Raw genomic sequence first — 17,651 nt, forward strand, 5'->3', positions numbered from 1 at the left:
CTTACTTGGAAACACTAACCCCCTCCCCGTTTGGCCATCAGCGGCACGGGTATATAAGACTGCAGGCCACCGACGGTCGGCAGTCAGTGTACGGGAGCCATACTGAAGAAAGGCAATAAACCTTACATACATGGTGACCGCTTGTACTTGACTCGTTTCACGAATCCCAGAGACCCGAACCAATACGCCAATGATACTCTAGAGTGGAGATACCCTCAAGAAATATCATCACCACACCACGGGGAGCGGATGAAAAACGGCGCAAATGGGCCGATGAGAGCACAAAAAAGGACAACGAGGGCGAGGCGGCTGGACTGCCAAATCAGTTTGATAAATAGCCAGCTGCCCTGCCCTGTGAACTCGCGGCCACGCAACCTTGGCTGTATGCAGCCGGCGGGCGCGGCGTGGCAGGGCGTGGCAGGGCGGGACGGGCCACCAGATAATTCGGATAATTGTCGCCCGAGTCAATCGCCCCACTTTTCATCAACACACTACATAGCCGGCCCGCGAGACTGGGCGGAGCGCTGCGCAATGTGGAGGGTGCCCCGCAAAAAACCATACGGCACTTCGACTCGGTTCTTCTGAACTGATGAGTGCGTTCGTAATCCAGACGCGATGTGTGGATACTGTACAGTCCTCAGAGGAACTCAGCTGACGGTGCGGATTTTATTGTTGGGGACTTGGAGGAAGGAGGTCAAAACGTCTGCGTGGATAAAGTCAGATGCAGGTACAGTACAGTGGTCCATCGATATAGTGCCCTCGATATAGATACGCGAGTGTACACAAAGGACATCTACTCGGCCTATCAGGGCTGTCGAATGGTGATGGTGGTGAGTTGGTATAAACTTTCAGCATGCAGGTCAACCTACACACCGGCTGTCTGCTATTTTCTAGTTTAGGGTAGTCAACGCCAGAGGGGGTTTGTCACCCCAAAAATGAATAACGCCGTTCCCACCATTTAAAACGCCGCCGCCGCCAGTCGCATCAAGTGTTTGTGTGCATGGTCTTTTTTAAAAGTTCCGCTAAGTTGGGGTGATACGGAGGGGGGTGTCCGTGCGCTGGAGCAGGCCGAGTAGGCCGTAGCGTAACGTGAGACGGGCAAACACGCCTAATCTAGACTAGAGAGATCTGGGCCCGCACGCGAGCACCCCCACTGCCACACACGGCTGCATTTGAATCGAAACGGGCCACATTTCATCTTTACAGAGACCTGCACTCTTTCGCATCAATCATTCTTATTTTCGCCGCACGCGGCCTGCTGGGGCGACAATCCCCCTGCGTCCGTGGAATATCGCACGCCAGCCGAACTCTTTGGCAAACACGGCATAGGCAGGGGCGCGGGTCCGTACTTTCCCTGGCGAGTTGTTGTTTGTCTCGCCTATTGTAAGCCGCCCGGCCGGGGCCCCCCGGCCCCTCACCAGAAAACCCTATCGGAATCTTCCCTTTCCTTTTTCCACGCGCGGGGCTCGGAGGCTCGGGGACTCCGCGCGCTGCCGTCGCGCCGTCGGGGCCTCGTCGCGCCCCTCTCCGCCACCGCGCGAAACCACCCCGTGGCACCCGCGCGGCCGCCCTGGTCCCAACCTCCCCCTGGTCCTGGCCACCCCTCTACTCCGCGACATGTTCCTTGACGGACGTCCTTAGCCTGACACATCGGCGACGGCGGCGGACAAGGAGGCTCATGTGGGGCGCGGCGGGGCCATGGCGGCCGCACGATTATCAGCGTGACCGCCATGAGCAGCGGGCGACATAAATACACAATCAGAACAATAACGCCCGCAGGGTACTTGTTTGTCGCAGTTAAGCCCGCGCGGCTCGGCGCGGCGGCGGCGGGGGTCTCCGGGGCCAGTGTGCGGTGGTCCGGCCGCGCCCAAAGGCGTCGCACCGCCCCTCAATCCCCCCCGTGTACCCTATACACTCACCACCTCGAGCACGCGGTCCATGGTGGAGTCCGCGGCCGCGCTCCCCCGACTGGCGTGCGCGTGCGGACCTGCGGCGGACCTCGCACCTGTCCTGTCCCGGGCCGCGGTGGGCCGCGGTAACCTGCCGCGCGGCTCAGCACCGCTATCTATCTCGCGTTATCAGCGGCCGCCAGCGGGGCCCGCTCCCGCGCCCCGCGAGCAGACGGTGTGCGCGGTGCAGGGCGCGCCGCGGCACACGGCGGGGCCGGCGCGGTGTCACGCGTCCTTCCCGGGGGGCACACGACGACGGCGTCGCGACGCGCAGAAGCAGGCGATGGCGACTACTACTGGGCCACGCGACGCCACCACGCGACGCCCCAGTCCCCCCGCGCGCGGCGTCTCTCTGTGGGAGGGGCACGGTCGGTCAACGTGTCAATGAATGGCGCGATGAGCTCGAGCGCGCAGCGCACGCCTCAGCGGCCAGCACTGCGGTCCTGGCAGAGGCGTCCTTCACCTTGGCGCCGACTGTACGGGCGGGAGTGGGAGGAGGCGGTCCACCTCGCCTCGCGGAGCCTGCTGCTGCTCGAATACGAGCAGGGGATGGGGGAGTGGGGACCTCCCTCGCCGTGTGGTCCAGTTCAGAGGGGTAGTCAAGTACAGAAGGGTAGTCCAGTACAGAAGGGTAGTCCAGTACAGAGGGGTATAGTCCAGTACAGGAGGGTATAGTCCAGTGCAACCTTCTCGCTCTCCCATTAGCTTGCGCTACCACGCGAAGCCCGCTGGCTGCAACTTGGCACGTACGGACGGTGCGGCCGGCCGGGACCGGCCCTTGAGTGCAACCCATCCATCACAAGCTCCCATCCAACACGACCAGCGACAGCGACATCTCTTTCGAGAGCTTTGAGGGGCGATATTTCCTAAATAGTAATCGCTTCACTCTAATCGCAGCATACTTATCTGCTTTCTCGGCCATTCTCTGGCTCGCTATATTGCCCCCCCCCCCTTTTCCCCCAAGCAGCGGTCCTTGTCGCTGTCCGAGACAGAGGCCCGAAGGTCCCACACATCAAGCCCATTTATTGCTCTACCACCAGGGCGCCGGCGGTGGTGGTGCACACAGTACACACACGGAAATAGCAGCAGCAGCAGGCGCCGCTCTAAAATAGGTGGCGGCTGCAGCCAGGATACCCTGCCCTTTCCACACTGTTAAAATAAGTCTTAAAAAGTAAGAATTTAATGGCTATTTTAATCTACCATTATGTCATCGCGGGATTCTTTGCCAGCCCCATATGCAGGTACACTGTGGCGTGGCAGTGACAAACAAATATGTGATGACAGTACGGATGTAATGAAATTGTATTCTCATTTTGGGAGGGAGCCCGCCATTGAACAGCCCAACGACACCACGAGCTTCCCCGCGCACCACCACCACCCCACCGCAGAGGGGTACTTCGTGACAGTGACCAGTGACCAACGTGCTGGTGTTGTGGCCTAGAGTGCCGAGACAGTGATAGCGGTTGGGGACCGGGGGGAGGCTGGTCCTCCCCCGGACGGGGTTTTAAGTTGAATTGCTTTCGCTCTGGGTATGCGGGGGTAGGGAGGGGAAATCCCTCTGATCCATGCTATCGCGGAATATTCCGCAGAGGTGGGAAGGATGGTAAGGGCGTTAGACACGGTGGTGATGGAGCCAAAGGGAACGTGAACGATACTCGGCTCACGTCATCTTTTAAAAGTGATATATCTTCCAGGAAGCAAACATCTGCGTGTTGTCATGAAGCAAAACAGATAGCACCTCCCTCCCCCTCCTCCGACCGCACACACCCCTCTCTCCCGGGCCGTTCCGGGCCGGGGTTCCGAGTGTCCCGCGACTGCTCCCGACAGCCGGTGCCCGGCTGCCCGGCCCATTTCTCTGCCCTCACAGAGTCCACTACCGTACCTCCGTTCCAACCCCATATCACTCTAATTATCCCCTCTATATTTACCCCCTTTCGCTAAGAACGCTCTTCGCCACCCCTACATGTACCTACTGCACTTCTTAGACTATGCTTAGAGGCAGGAAAAAAAAATGTTAACAGTGTCAAATAAATTCCCAAGATATTACAATATTACAAACAAAATAAAAAAACAACCAATAAAGGTAGGACTTACTTTGTTCTTGGCATGCATATTCAGCATCCATGCTGCATGCAAAGAAAAGCAAAAAGAAAATTAACTGATTAGTTTAAGCAAAAACACAAGGTTGATGGACAAAAGCTTAAAAGTATTGAAAACTTTAAACACAATAATATTTTAATCTCAATCTACAAATATAAAGGACGTCAAGCTTATCTATTTATAATCTACTTTAAGAGCTTAAACCCTTTCTACGACCTTAACTTTCTAAACGTAACAAGTTGACCCCTGCGTAATACACTGATAGATGCTATCTATTGTCAACATCAACACAGCTGTTGATTAAATAACAATGACATTCAATCGTATGGATTCAGAACAAAAACGTGTAAAATGTATTGACTATTTGTAATACATAGGTTAATCATCACAAACTCATGAGTCAATATGCAAATATGAGTACTTTAAGGAATAGAGGTTATGCAAAGGTAAATATGTCAGAAAAGACTACTACCATTAAAATCACCCAGTTCTAAGAAGAGTGACTAACTTACCAATGGATTAGTTTCGTTAAGCACAATGTTTTTGAAGTGTGTCTTAAGGGGAGTCCCTCTACATAGACTAAAAGTTCAGGTATTTATCAAATGCTATTGATAAAAAGGATTTGTCAAAACGATTGAGCTTACCGATTTCTTATCATCTGTGATCACCTGAAGCATGCTAGCCATTTATTGTCAGGGAAAGGTTCTACAGCGACCTTCAAAGTCACAACTTAACCTGCGACGGTATTTATCGTTTTGGAGCCGACGACACTAAAAGCAAAATACTATTTCTTCTGCTAGCAATGTGATAAACACAACACATTTCAAGACGAGTTCCAAGAGTTTTATTCACTCACACTGTAGGCTTATAATTGTGGTTTTTGATATTTTTAATATTTACTTATTTCTATCTTTCCAAAAAATATATGGAATTCCTCAAAACTATATAGAAAACTATATTTCTTTTGGTTGAATAAGATGGTTGTGGTGGCAAAATCGCTCATGCAGTAAAGAGGGCGGTCGGTTTCAAAATCACTCGTCTATGCGTTGCATCAACATGTCGAAAACGCCAAGCCATGCGACCATTTCCGACAAAATTGTCCTCCCACTGTAAGCTTTTGGCTTTTACCATTACAGAGTCGAGGGTTCCTTATCACGAAAAGATGTTCGCCTGCCGTCGGCGCTTGGCCCGGCTCGGCCAGGCTCGGCCAGGCTCGGCCGACGGGAAGACCCACCTCGGCCGCTCCGCTTGCCGGCCGGGCTCGGTCCAGCACGTCCACTCACGTCAACGTCTCCCGCCTCAGTTCTGATCCGACTCTCAACCGGTTAACAAGTGTCACTCGGAGCTGTGTCAAGTCAGTGTGTTTCGAGCAGTCCCGAAGTGTTGTGTTGTATTCGAGTGAACAGAAACGTGGCCCACCGTCTCCAAAACGAAATGTTGAAAATGGAGATGTCAACGAAATTGGATAAAAACTCGAACCTCAAGAAAGTTACCAAACGCAAGAAGGCATACGGTACGAATCATATCAGACCTTTTGTTTTACTTCTGTTACTTTAGATGTATGCCCTCGGAGGTAAACTAACAAAGTGCTTTGACTGAACACTTGTGGACTTCAATATTATACTTGGCACTACTGTGTTGTGTTTGTGTTCTATTACCATAACTTTCAACTAAAGCTGATAACACGAAAAGAGTTTCATGTCTTACAAATGAATGTCTCCGCTTAGTTTAGTAATTATGACGGCAGTACAGTAGCCCATATAGAACTGCCTTACAAGTTTTTATGTATTACGGATATTGAATTTACTCATGAGGTTTAAGGATTAGAATATTATAATTGTGGTGGAGAACATTCAAATTATGAACTTATGCATCTTCAGAAATACATTGCTATTGTTTTCTGTTCCAGCTTCAAGAATTGAAGAAGTTGCAGCCATGAGAATAAAGTTTCCAACAAAAGTTCCCGTAAGTGTTTGCAAGTAATTTGCCAAGTGTTATTTATTATAAACAAAAAGAAAGGGGAATATTTTGATCTTTCTGACTGTCTAATTTGTGATATCTTTTCTATTATAGACAATAGTGAAAAGGTTTCACAAGGAGGCAAGTCTTCCACTTTTGGAAAAAGTGAAATTTTTAGTACCAGAGGAAACAACAATGTCTCAATTTGTAGCGATTATCAGGTATTAAGCCTTGCCACTATAAATTTTATAATATTTCATCATACCTGGGATATTTTTCCTGATAATTTGTATATTGTTACAGAAAACGTATGAATTTGCGTCCAAACCAAGCCATTTATCTCCTGGTCAACAATAGGTCAATGATGAATCTTTCTATGACAATAGCTGAAGTTTATAATGAACATAAGGATGAAGATGGCATGCTGCATGTTACATATGCCTCACAAGAGGTATTTGGCTCATCAGATGACAGCAGGCCTGTGATGTGGAGAACCAATTATGACAGTGGTAAGAAAAGCTCTAAGATTTTATAACATACAGGAGGCATAAATCTCTTTTCTAAATTAAGTCTTTATTTTTTCAGGTGAGGATTGAACTCTGATCTATTGAACATGGTTCCTTTAATAATTGGAACTTATGGTGATAGTTCATACCTTTTTTTGCTGGAACCAGTGGCTGACAACTAAAGGAAAAAATCAAGAGGAGACTCCGAGCTGAACCACAGATTGACACAGGAGTTTGTGAGAAGATGATTCCAACCCTTGACATTCTGAAAATTGAGTTGTGGCACATGCTCAGAGGTGTTCCTAATTCTTCTTTGTGTTGTGCTTTAAAAAAACGTGACTCCAGTACTGACACTATAAGTGGCAGATAATGTGAGGAGGCAGCACAGGACTGAATATTGGAATAGTGTAAATCACCATCTAGCATATGGAATGTAAGAGTGGCTGTTGATATTGTGATAGGTATCTCAGCAAAAATTTCATTGAAATGTTTTTAAAGTCTGACCCTAACTAATTTTAAGATTGTGTTTAATATTTAATGTGATTTTAATTTGTTCTCATTCCACTTATTTTAGTGAGAGGATGAATGGAGTATTTTAGTTAAATTTTGTACCTGCATCAGGTTGTTTAATGTTATTGATATATTCTTATTTAGTTTAGCAGTGCAACCAGGGACTCATACTACAGTACTTTGAATTCCTTTGCCTTTGTATATGATATTGACAATTGTGACAGGAACTTTGACTATTTTAGCAAAATAAGACAAATTGCAATCCGTGATAATGGTTAAGATGGCATACACTTGGTTAGTGTTCATGACCAAATTCTTAAACCATTACTTAGTTGGTAATTAAAACTAACTAACTATAGTAAACTGTAGACGGACAGACACAACACTTTGACAAAAATCCTTAAACCCTCAAATCCATTTGAAAACATATTATATGGATTTTAAAAATTGTTAAAATTCATATTGTGATATAATGTTGTTCCTGTATATATAAAAGTTTTTTTTGTACAATTTGTATGATCTATTTTTGTGCTCATTTTGAAGCAAAAGCCTGATACCTGACATTCATTAAACACCTTTTACAAAGACCTATACACAATTACTTACCTTAACCACTTCCTAATAATTACAGTATCACAGAGATGTAGTAAAAAATGTATAGCGTTCTCATTCTACGGCATTTAAATTCTGAACAGCCATTATTAAGATGTCATGCATCTGTTTAGCAAATTGAATCTGAGCTTTAACAGTTGCTAAGTACTGTGGATACAGGAGACCCTCTTGGCCAGGCTGATGTTCAGTTCTTGTGGGTAGAACGTTAAGTGGAAGATAACGTTGACTGCTGGCTCCTTGATTCAAGCATTCAATAGCTGTTTTCTAAAGTGAGAAAGAAGATATGTAAGACCACACTGTATGACATGGGCATAATGTGCCAAGGTAAATGTGTGCATAAATAAACTTACAAGGTGTAGCTCAATTTGGTCACAGGTACTATAAAATGCCTCCAGGCTTACATCAAGGCGGGGAGGAACAACATCCAATCCTTTCCTGTAACAGGGGAAAAATAAAATTATATGTACGTAGATGCCACAACAGTTTCCTGAAGAAATGTACAGGAGTTCTAACAACTTACGATGAACCATTGTCCACCATGGTATTGTAATGAAGAAGATGAGCAGCACTTTTAAGAGCAACCTGAAAAATAAGACAAAAGTTAATGAGGGACAAGAGTGCTAAAGCCATAAACGTAAATAAACTATTAATATTCAGAGCAGCTTACAGCCAAGTGGTCTTTCAAAGGTCCTATCAGAGATTTGACTTTAGAAATGTTGTCGAGCTTCTCCTGAGTCTGCTGCTGTTGCTGCTGTTGAAGCTGTTGTGCTTGTGATCCAGGCGTTCCAGGCTGCGATTGTTGACTGGATGGCTGACCTGGTTGTTGTTGATTCTGTTGCGATTGTTGAGGAGCCTGCTGTTGTTGAGCCTGTTGTTGCTGATTTTGCTGGGAAGCTTGCTGTTGTTGCTGGCCCGGCTGCTGTTGGCCCAGTTGGGGCTGCTGCTGAGGCCCCTGTTGCATTCCTACTTGCCCTTGAGGGGGCACGTTCATTCTCAAAATGTTCTCGTAGTGATCGCTGGTGAAATTTCTTCGAAACTTTCCACAAGAGAGAGGGAAGATGCGGAATAAAACGTAAATTCACTAGTCAATCGTCCTTGCTAACGTACCGGTGCAGCGGCCATTTGCCCACTAATCGCAGTAGTGCAAAGCAAAGCACGAGCCACAGCTGTGAATAGTGGTAGAAGTGCTTTGTTTATGTTTGGGGCGTGCAGCCAAAGTATTCCTATTTTGGAAATTCTTTTTATTCCACGAATTTAACACAGTTTAAAATGTTTGTATTATTTTAATAATTCTATTTTTATTTTTAGAAAATTGATATATGAACCGAATAATTGATTGTGCATGCTGAAATCGTTCTTCATACTGGCTTGAAGGGTTATGTTGTGATATTTGACAACTATATAACTTTTTTGGAATATAATTATTTTGACAAGTGATCATTCTTTACGTTACAGGGAAATGGACCAAGATGAAGCTCGGCGTTTACTCGTGGAAGGTGCAACTCTTTTAGTGCTTGATGTGCCCGAAGGGACGAATTTCGGAATTGATTTAAAGTCGTGGGAAACAGGCGAAAGATTCAGGGGAATAAAAATGATTCCTCCAGGTATCCATTTTATCTATCATAGGTCTGTTCCTTTCTTTCTTGATAACAATGAATGGTAAAATAATATTTGAGTGCTGCCAATGATTACTTGAACTCCGTTTGTTTTACTTGCAGTGCTATTGGGCGACATGGTGATACAGCTCCTAGAATAGGATTCATGGAATGTTTCAAGAAAGGAGATATTATCGTCAAGAAATGGGACTCAAATTCAGGAGAAATAGATCACAGTAGTGAGTTGATTTTTTCAAATGAAATTTATTTATATGGCGTAATTTTATGAATATTAAAATATTTGTTTTTTATTCATTTCATAGAAACAGTAACAGAAGAGGAATTGCAACGAATACGAGCTAATTTGTGTAATATTGATCGTTTCTTGGGACCATATCCCTATGAAATTTGGGATAAGTGGAAATTACTTTCTGATAAAATCACTGGTAAATAATTATCTTTGCATGTATTGTTGTACTTGTGACTCAGTGTTTACCTTTGCTTAAATTGCGCACATTTTCCTCTCTTTCAGAACCTTTGGCTAAGCAGTTAATGCCTGCTTCAGGTGTTATTCGATCAGCCCTGGAATTAGTGTCATTAAATGAAGTAAAAACCGACCCTGATGGTAGTAAAGATCCACCGTCAGAAAGCACTCCTGAGACTGATAGCCCTAGTGGTAAACACTCATGTCCGACATCTGGTAAAATCAGAATCTTGTGACATCTCGTGTCTTTTTTTTCTCTTTTTTTTTTCTCAAATCATTGACTTATTTGCTCTTGTTCTTTTGCAGAGGATGTTGGCTCCTATAAAAGGCGAAGACATGGGCGCCCCCTAACTGTTGAGGAAATTGAAGAAGACTTGCTTCCAGGACTCAAGCCTGCACCAGGAACAGCACTGAGGCTCACAAATTTTCCTAAATTGTATTATCCTCCTGGTTCAACTCCAGCAGAAATCACATTACACTCCATGGACTCCAGTTATGCTCTCAAAACAGTCTTAGATCAGCATGAAAGGTTGTTTGTCACACTCTTCTTTTTATTTGTTTCTCCTTAAATTTAAAAGAAGAAAAAAAGAAAATGAAATCTATTCCTTGATTTGATTTCAGACCGGATAACTTAGTTGGTGAGCTGCAGTTCACATTTTTGTGTTTTCTTGTTGGACAGAGCCTTGAAGCCTTTGAACATTGGAAAAGATTAGTTAGTGCTTGACATGTTTTTTAAGTTTACTATATCCTTCAATTTAAACAGTTGAATTAATCTCTTACTTTTTTAAATGTTTGTTCAGGTGGATTTATTATGCAATTGTGAAAAAGCCATAAGAGAACATCATGAACTATATGAGAACTTTATGTGGTCTTTAGAACCGCAGTTGTGGGAAGTTCAAGAGGATTTTCTTGCTGATATTGTGACAAATAATAATGCCATCTACAGGGCCTTACGGCGCCTCTTTCGCAATATTCAATCTCCAGATAATAACTTAGAGGGCCGTTTTAAGACACGGACAGCACGATTTGCTGAACGATTAACAGAAAAATTTTCTTGGGATTTCGATGACATAGACGAAGAAGAAGAGGACGAAAAACCTGTGATTGTGGATCTATGAGCTTACAAGTACCTATAGATGATTAATTTTTGCTTACTATGTTTAATTCCTTTTTTTCAAGTATTAAATGTATGTATTTGCACTACTGATGGAGCATCTTAGTTAATTTTACTACTAATACCCAAGGAATGCTTCTAATTTTGACCCCTTTCCTCGTTGCTTTTTCCGGCCTCCATGAAACCTACCCGTTTGGGTTCGTGTACGGTAAGGTTCAGGTCCATAGGGCACCTTCTGGCTCTTGAGATCAGTAAGCCTCATGTTGATGTGCTTGACAATGCCGTCCACCACGGCTGCGCTGTACTGTGCACGAAAGCAATTGATTTATCGTTAGTAATGGTGTGAACAACGAGATCTGATGAGTTAATTACAAATGGCAATTCCCCATTGGCACCAGCTGGCCCCAGCCGGATCACTGCAAGCCAACTCAGACGAACTTACAGGGTGCTGCATTTCTGGTCTCAGCTCGCCGCGAGCATCGTCACAGCCACGCACTGTTCTCCTTGCGCGTTCAGCCGAGGTGTGGCCTGTCGTCCACTCTCCTGCTGTAATGACATGAAATTCACTGCTATCGGAGGCAAAGGCGGTCGCGCTGTAAACGAAATGCGGTGCCATCAAGTTTGCGACAGACCTTGTTTGGAATCCTGCAGCCCGTCAGCCACTGCGAAAGCGACCAGGAGCGCGAAGAAAATCACCAGCGTGAGCACTGGCTTTCCGGGCGTGCCAGCCATTGCATCAGGGCCTGGGGAGCGCCTGGCGCGGTAGGCAACAGTCGAGGTGTGATGCAGGGGTGCGCCGCGGGTCTGCCTACCCAACGACAAGCGGGCGGACCGCAGCTGGCAGGCGAGTAGTGCGACTCTAGCAGCCGACTGGCCCTGGCCCGACCGCCAACAAGGATTCCCCCCGCGGGCCCCACTGTACACATGAGCTGGCTCCAGCCGCGTGGAAGGGGACCACAGCCCGCCTTTGAACTTGACCGAGAATTTCCGTCTGGCTGCACCGTGCTATATCCGTGCCAACCCGTGGCGCGCGGTGCAGTAAAAAGTGGAAATGACTGCCTCGGCCTCTGGACTACTGAGGTGCAGATTTTAGGAAGTGAACGGGAGGCTCGCAAAGAAAACCAATTTGTGTACCAGAGTTGAGCTTTTATTTTGTTGGTCTCATACTCGGTCTTATAAATAAATCACAGATTGCTTAGCTTTGATATTTTGCTGGCCACAGATAATCAGATACCACTTCTTTTTTTATCATGATTAAATGGCAACATTTGAACTACGTGTTTCATTTATATAAATTCAGTCTAGCTTAGCTTAGCTATTATTTTCATGATTGACAATCAGTTGATTTGCTTCTAAAGATGTTTGCATAAGGTCTTCACCCTCCAAAATCAATTCCATGTCAGCGACAGACACAACTTGAGGAAATGTAACACCCATGTTTGGATGAAAGCGAATGTCGAATTTAGATGGGTCCTCCCCGTGAATAACACGAATATGTTTCACACAGTCTGGTCTTTGACGAAAAGGGCGATCACATATGGGGCATGGGTAAGGCTTCTCTCCAGTATGCGTGCGAATGTGAACATCTAGATGAGCCTTTCGTTTGAATCCTTGATTGCAAACTGGGCAAGGGAGAAGTTGATGAGGCAGAGAATGTACCTGGAAAGTTAACAAAGTGAGTCAGTTTTAGATGATAAGAGGATCTTGAGTTGACCTTCTCTACTCTTGTTACTTACTGTGCTGTGTTGGGCCAGTGCACCATTAGTTGGAAAACGTTTTAAGCACTGCTGACATTCAAAAGGCTTTTCTCCTGTGTGCTTTCTTCGAATATGATCTTGTAGGACACTATTTGCTGTGTAACCATGGTGACACAGTGGGCAGTTGTAGGGAAACATACCTTCATGTCTCATTAAATGATATTTCATCTGAGTAGAACTATCAATTGTCTTATCACAAAAAGGACAATCTTTAACACCTGTCTTATGGACTTCTCTCTGATGTTGGTAAAGTTCAGCATATGAAGTATTTTCTTCTTTGCAAATTTCACACACGTAATTGTCAAGAGGAATGTTTGGGTGGCACATTTTATAATGATCTAGTAGGGTGTTTTGATCAAAAACTTTCTTACATTCCCTGCAACGATTCAATCCATCCCGATGTGGCTGCGGTCCAGCACGACAAGCCCTGAAATGAAAATTGACTCTGGTAGCAGTTGCACACCACATAGTACATACCCATGAATAAGACAATTATCCTACCTTGAATTCTGAGGATTATGCACGTTCATGTGTTTCAAAAGATGACTCTTTCTAAAGAATGTTCTTGAGCACAATGAACACAAAAATTGGGGGTCTCCATGAGTAAACTCATGCTGCTTAAGTATCTGTTTTGTGCTGAAAAGCTTACCACAAACTTTGCACATGTACTTCTTTTCTTCATGCTTTTGCATATGCTCTCTGAGTCTAGATCTAGAGAAAACAGTATTGATCAGAAGTAGCCACATCCACAGATGATCTCCTTTCTTAGATGAACTTTACTTACGAATTTATGTATCTCTTAGGGCAGTGAGTGCACTGATGAATGTATTTAAATTCTGCTGGGAGATGAGACTTTTTGTGCTGATTAAGCTTTGCTGGCTGGGAATATCTCTTTCCACAAACATCACAGAGCCAACTGACCGCCTCCGTATCATGACGTGTCAGTGCTTGATGTTTCTGCAATGTTAATCATTAAGTGACCTCTAAAATTTTATTTTTTGAAACCAAAACATTAAATTGGAAGATGACATTACTCACCTGTAGCTCACTCTCCATTGAAAAGACTTCTAAGCACTTTCTGCACTGCCATTCTTTTTCTTTCTTAAATTTGTTACAGAACTTATGGTGTGAAGAAGCTTTGCAAATATCCGATGCCTCACATTTAGCATTTGCTTCATGCTGCTGCTGAAGATGTAATTTAAGGGATGACCTCACAGGAAAATGTTCACTACAAACTGAACATTGATACCGAGAGGATATTCCTGTGGTCATTTGGGATTTGTGGTCTGTCTGAGACAGCTGCCTTCTCATATCAATGTTTTCCTTGATATTTCCCAGAAAGTCTGTGTGACTCTCAAGATGATGTTGAAAATTTGAGAGTCGATCAAGATGAGTGTTGCAGAGTCTACAACCCAACTTAATATTTTTGTCTTCTGTTATATGCCAAAAAAGAAATTTTTGCATATTTTCGAGTGACTTTTCTTTTGAAAGTCTCATTTCACTTAATTTTGAGTATTTGTTTTCAAAGGGCAGATATTCACTGGGGCTGGCATCATCTACGATAGGCATCACTTGAAAATCATTTGGTAGAAATTGAAAACTGCTGTTTGATGCAACCAATGGAATGGATTCTATGTTTGTTACGTCATCAGATATTACTTCTGACTCGGTTGGATCAAACTCTTCTTCCAGAACAATAGCAGGATGGGCACTGTCATCATCAGAACATTGCTCATCATCGCCTGTTGAAATAAATTCCAAAAGAGGCTCAGATTCTCTTTCACTGTTTTCATGGCAAATCAGTGTCTTACAAATAAGAGCTTCAGCAGCTGTGCGTGCTTGCTCTATTTCAGACACAGTACAGCTGTTAGAGATTGAAGCAAGTAACAAACTGCATTGTGGCTCATTGATTTCACCAATCTGGAAGAAAAGAAGTTTATGTTTAACAAAGTATAAGTGAGAAATTCAATGTTGAAAAATTTTATGTGTTTTTTTGTTGTTTTTTTCTTTTAATAAAAAATTACCTCTGATGACAGTCTCATATGAAGGTCATTATAAGCAATAGATAAGTACTCTTGGAAAGATTTATCCTTTTCATGAATAATCTCCATTAGGAGAATATGTCTTTGCCAGTTCTGCAATATGACTAGATTGTATTAGTTTCCGATTGGAAAGGACAATAAGCTACAAATAAGCTATCAAAAAAAAAATTCTAGATACTGTACCATATTCTGATTACTTTTCCTCTTACTCTCATGAAAGAACACAGGGAGATGTGATGTTTCCTTGACATCCTAGTTAAAAGAGACAAGAAGTTGATGTAAAATATGAAGTGTGATCATTTAAGTGAGAACCCAAAAGAATAATGGGTACCTGTCCCATCACAGACGCTAACTGATTGTGAGTTCTAAAAGATGATACTATAAGTTCTGAACAAGTGTCTAAGCTGTCTAAGCAATTAGAACATATGTTTTGAGGAAGGTCATCATTTGGAACAATCTAAAAAATGAAAAAAGAATATAAATAGAAGAGAAACATAAGTTATTTGATTAAAAGATGAGAAACTTGATTTCATTCCTCACCTTAATAGAAAGAATAGAAGAAATTCGAGTTAACAAATTTGTTTCTTTGGCTTTAGAGCTGAATAGATTGATAGTTTTATTGCTTGCAATACCACACAACCTGCACATATAAGTACCACTTTGCCATTTGATTGATGACTCTGAATTTCTTTTGAAATTCTGGCTCAACTTATGACAAGATATAGAGACAGGTAATTCTATGAAACCCTTCTGAATAAATTGGTTTGGTTTGGTATGTACATGGATTTCTTCTTGATCTACAGCTCCAGCTTCTTCACTAAAATTTGGTATAAAAGAGATATCACTTTCAGACAACTTGCGTTTTTTAATAGGAGGCACTATGATCGTGTTGCCTTTAACAGGAAAAACACATGTCTCTGTGTCAGCAGAGTAAGGAGTTGCTATTTCTGATAAATCCAAAACTTGCTTGCCTGACAGGTCTAGCTTAGAAGTAGCTTGCTGACTAAATGTAATGCTGTCTGATTTTGAGTATTGGTTCTCAGGAATTAGAAACATTTTACAAGATGTATCAGATGAGGAGTTGGAGTCCACTGTTATAGAATTATTTTGCACCAAGGAAAGTTTGTTCTGAAAATTGAGACTTTGTGCAAGTGCCGGAGAAATATTACCAGGAGGGCTCATAAAATCTGATGTTTTATCCTCTGCAATAAGCTTGTCATAACTCATTTGAGACTGTTGAGATTCCACTTGGTTACCAACAACCTCACAATCTGAAAGTATGTATGTATCTTCAACTACAAACTCATCCATACTAGAAGCAAGCTCCACTCTCAGTCTCAGATTAGATGGCTGTTTTTCCAGGCTCTGATCCAAGTCAGAGTCAAGGTTTACTTTTGCTTCAGAGGTTGTAACCACTTCTTCTGTGGCAATAAGGGTGGTAACATTTTGTTCTTGAGATAATTGAAGTAGTTGAACTTTAGAAGTTTTGGCTAAGGAAGTTATTGATAAGAAGCAGCATTAAAAATGTAGATAACGATCTAAACAGTTGCATGCGAGTATATGGTGAGCAAATAACTTACAGCGGTCAGGAGGCTTTATCACTTCCAACTGGCAGAAAGGAATTCATGATTAGATAGGCTCATTAAAATAAGAGAAATCCAGACAGTAAATGGATTAAAACCTCACCCTTTTTTTGCTGGAATTTTGAAAAAGAGTTGGTATGGCATTCTTTCGCAAAAGAACTTTTCGACCTTTTATCTCTATTTGACTATCCTCAAAATGTGCTGAGCATATGACGCTCCGTCTGCCAGGGCTCCAATGAGGTCGACCAATGTTTGATATCCACTGCTTTCGAAGGCAGGGATTTTCTGGGAACCTAGAAACAGAGGTAAAGAAAGGGATAGTTGATTAACTTGTGGCATATTTCATTTTACACACAGGACACCATAACCTAAACAGTATTTACTGGAAAAAGTTGCATTCCACAGAATCTTTTTTCTGATTATTCACACAGTATGGCGCGCAGCACTTAGCCATTACAACAGGAGAAACTCATAAAGTTTTGACAAAAAGATTCAAACTGTGCGGTAGGTACGTGTCCTCAAACTGCTATCTGACAGATATGTCACTCGTATGTCAGTCGTTGATATCACCAAATCCGAAATGGTTGTAGAAGTCAAAGAAAACTTTCTTTCGGCCGAAACTTAAACTGCCGGTTAGTTGTTTCCATTTAAATCAGTTTCACTTCACGGTCATCCTTGCACCAAAAGTTTGTTTTGTTCTGGTTTGTTTGGAGGGGAAGAGGAAGGGTAATTTGGTGGGAGGCGATGAAACCGGAAACGAGAAGTCAGCTGAGCGAATGCGCGGCATAAGTACAAACTGGCAAAAAACCGTCTTTAAATTTCACCTTTGCTATTGTGGTCAAAATGCGGTTTACAATGATATGACGTTTAACGCTACTGAAACACTCTTAAATCTTCGTTTGAATATTCAGTGGCGATGGTGGTGGTGATGCACTTAAAATGTCCCCCATTTTTGGCGTGCCTCAGATCTAGAGCTCAGTAAATTCGAATTTCATGCGTTGAAGTGTGGGACCTACAATGCCCATTTTGATGGGCATTAACCGCATTTTATGGGAATTTTTGTGCGTGTTGCCTACTTGTAGGCCTTCCAGTCGCTGGCGCTGCTGGCAAGAAACGATAGGCCAATAAGCTAGCTAGCTAGGGGCGCGTTCGGATTAGAGTCCTGCGCGCGGGGCGAATCAGCCTCATGGTAGGTGCGAACAGTATATTATAGTAAAAAGGTACCTAGTCTCCTGCCTTTCTTTCCTAATACATCCAGAAGTGTCAAAACAACGATAAGATAACGCTACTCTACTATCACGACACGTATTATCGTAATCATTGCAACCTGGTTGGGCCACACACACTGCAATCGCTGCAATTTTCGAAGAACTACTGATATTCCTGTGTGTGAGTTGTGAGTGAGTAGGGGCCGTTCACAAATTAGGTCACACCTTGGGG

At 43.5% G+C, this 17,651-nt stretch overlaps 5 protein-coding genes across 13 annotated transcripts in view; 2 read left to right on the plus strand and 3 right to left on the minus strand.

Moving 5' to 3' along the window:
• Positions 1 to 11,672, minus strand: part of LOC113207182 (UTP--glucose-1-phosphate uridylyltransferase) — a 20,298-nt gene extending 8,626 nt beyond the window's left edge. Inside the window, exons 1-4 of one of the 5 annotated variants that reach the window (XM_052266980.1) lie at positions 11,462 to 11,672; positions 11,272 to 11,372; positions 11,019 to 11,133; positions 4,044 to 4,075 (exon numbers count right to left, since the gene is read on the minus strand). In XM_052266980.1, the coding sequence (XP_052122940.1) occupies positions 4,044 to 4,075; positions 11,019 to 11,133; positions 11,272 to 11,372; positions 11,462 to 11,561 (348 nt within the window). In that variant the 5' untranslated portion in view covers positions 11,562 to 11,672. Of the gene's footprint in view, positions 1 to 1,919; positions 2,129 to 4,043; positions 4,076 to 4,693; positions 4,852 to 11,018; positions 11,134 to 11,271; positions 11,376 to 11,461 lie in introns of those variants that run through there. The other 4 variants (XM_052266979.1, XM_026423610.2, XM_026423609.2 and 1 more) reach the window with 4 other exon arrangements.
• LOC113207186 (microtubule-associated proteins 1A/1B light chain 3A-like) lies at positions 5,283 to 7,611 on the plus strand. Of its 3 annotated transcripts, none has more exons than XR_008011074.1 (5): positions 5,283 to 5,562; positions 5,959 to 6,014; positions 6,123 to 6,229; positions 6,312 to 6,593; positions 6,683 to 7,611. XR_008011074.1 is itself a non-coding variant. In XM_052266982.1 (5 exons), exons 1-5 carry the CDS (start codon positions 5,484 to 5,486, stop codon positions 6,694 to 6,696), a joined length of 462 nt encoding a protein of 153 aa, XP_052122942.1. In that variant the 5' UTR covers positions 5,284 to 5,483; the 3' UTR covers positions 6,697 to 7,611. The 3 variants fall into 3 exon arrangements, 2 of the variants coding, with proteins under 2 accessions (XP_052122942.1, XP_026279402.1); XM_052266982.1 differs by having other exon boundaries at positions 5,284 to 5,562; positions 6,312 to 6,517; XM_026423617.2 differs by having other exon boundaries at positions 5,290 to 5,562; positions 6,312 to 6,517; positions 6,594 to 7,611.
• On the minus strand, positions 7,137 to 8,627 carry LOC113207185 (mediator of RNA polymerase II transcription subunit 29). The gene is made up of 4 exons (XM_026423616.2): positions 8,304 to 8,627; positions 8,157 to 8,218; positions 7,987 to 8,071; positions 7,137 to 7,900 (listed from the first exon to the last, which is right to left on the minus strand). Exons 1-4 carry the CDS (start codon positions 8,625 to 8,627, stop codon positions 7,691 to 7,693), a joined length of 681 nt encoding a protein of 226 aa, XP_026279401.1. The 3' UTR covers positions 7,137 to 7,690.
• Positions 8,680 to 10,922, plus strand: LOC113207184 (protein AAR2 homolog). 3 transcript variants are annotated; one of them, XM_026423613.2, is made up of 8 exons: positions 8,680 to 8,708; positions 9,092 to 9,262; positions 9,355 to 9,470; positions 9,555 to 9,677; positions 9,764 to 9,931; positions 10,022 to 10,244; positions 10,337 to 10,427; positions 10,516 to 10,922. In XM_026423613.2, the coding sequence occupies exons 1-8, from the start codon at positions 8,695 to 8,697 to the stop codon at positions 10,831 to 10,833; spliced, it is 1,224 nt and encodes a 407-aa protein (XP_026279398.1). In that variant the 5' UTR covers positions 8,680 to 8,694; the 3' UTR covers positions 10,834 to 10,922. The 3 variants fall into 3 exon arrangements, with proteins under 3 accessions (XP_026279398.1, XP_026279400.1, XP_052122941.1); XM_026423615.2 differs by lacking the exon at positions 8,680 to 8,708 and adding an exon at positions 8,764 to 8,907; XM_052266981.1 differs by lacking the exon at positions 8,680 to 8,708 and adding an exon at positions 8,994 to 9,011.
• Positions 11,673 to 11,814: 142 nt separating the features above from the next.
• Positions 11,815 to 16,938, minus strand: LOC113207181 (uncharacterized). The gene is made up of 12 exons (XM_026423607.2): positions 16,595 to 16,938; positions 16,315 to 16,504; positions 16,209 to 16,236; positions 15,169 to 16,118; positions 14,960 to 15,085; positions 14,812 to 14,880; positions 14,611 to 14,721; positions 13,625 to 14,506; positions 13,371 to 13,543; positions 13,088 to 13,297; positions 12,566 to 13,013; positions 11,815 to 12,488 (listed from the first exon to the last, which is right to left on the minus strand). The coding sequence occupies exons 1-12, from the start codon at positions 16,663 to 16,665 to the stop codon at positions 12,141 to 12,143; spliced, it is 3,606 nt and encodes a 1,201-aa protein (XP_026279392.1). The 5' UTR covers positions 16,666 to 16,938; the 3' UTR covers positions 11,815 to 12,140.
• Positions 16,939 to 17,651: the final 713 nt, after the last annotated feature.

Source organism: Frankliniella occidentalis, unplaced genomic scaffold (genome assembly GCF_000697945.3).
Source record: "Frankliniella occidentalis isolate FOCC.00 unplaced genomic scaffold, Focc_3.1 Scaffold44, whole genome shotgun sequence".
In the NCBI taxonomy this organism is placed as follows: Eukaryota; Metazoa; Arthropoda; class Insecta; order Thysanoptera; family Thripidae; genus Frankliniella; species Frankliniella occidentalis.

Coding starts and splice junctions, on each gene's coding strand:
- LOC113207184 (XM_026423613.2), top strand. Junction 9,263..9,354: donor ATCCATTTTATCTATCATAG/GTCTGTTCCTTT, acceptor TTTTACTTGCAG/TGCTATTGGGCGACATGGTG. Junction 9,678..9,763: donor ACTTTCTGATAAAATCACTG/GTAAATAATTAT, acceptor CCTCTCTTTCAG/AACCTTTGGCTAAGCAGTTA.
- LOC113207186 (XM_052266982.1), top strand. CDS start 5,484: ATGTTGAAAATGGAGATGTCAACGAAATTGGATAAAAACTCGAACCTC. Junction 5,563..5,958: donor CAAACGCAAGAAGGCATACG/GTACGAATCATA, acceptor TTTCTGTTCCAG/CTTCAAGAATTGAAGAAGTT. Junction 6,230..6,311: donor CAATTTGTAGCGATTATCAG/GTATTAAGCCTT, acceptor ATATTGTTACAG/AAAACGTATGAATTTGCGTC.
- LOC113207181 (XM_026423607.2), bottom strand. CDS start 16,665: ATGGCTAAGTGCTGCGCGCCATACTGTGTGAATAATCAGAAAAAAGAT. Junction 14,722..14,811: donor GGAAAAGTAATCAGAATATG/GTACAGTATCTA, acceptor GTCATATTGCAG/AACTGGCAAAGACATATTCT. Junction 13,298..13,370: donor CCTAAGAGATACATAAATTC/GTAAGTAAAGTT, acceptor TGTTTTCTCTAG/ATCTAGACTCAGAGAGCATA.
- LOC113207185 (XM_026423616.2), bottom strand. CDS start 8,627: ATGAACGTGCCCCCTCAAGGGCAAGTAGGAATGCAACAGGGGCCTCAG. Junction 8,219..8,303: donor CTTTGAAAGACCACTTGGCT/GTAAGCTGCTCT, acceptor CTTATTTTTCAG/GTTGCTCTTAAAAGTGCTGC. Junction 8,072..8,156: donor ATGGTGGACAATGGTTCATC/GTAAGTTGTTAG, acceptor CCCCTGTTACAG/GAAAGGATTGGATGTTGTTC.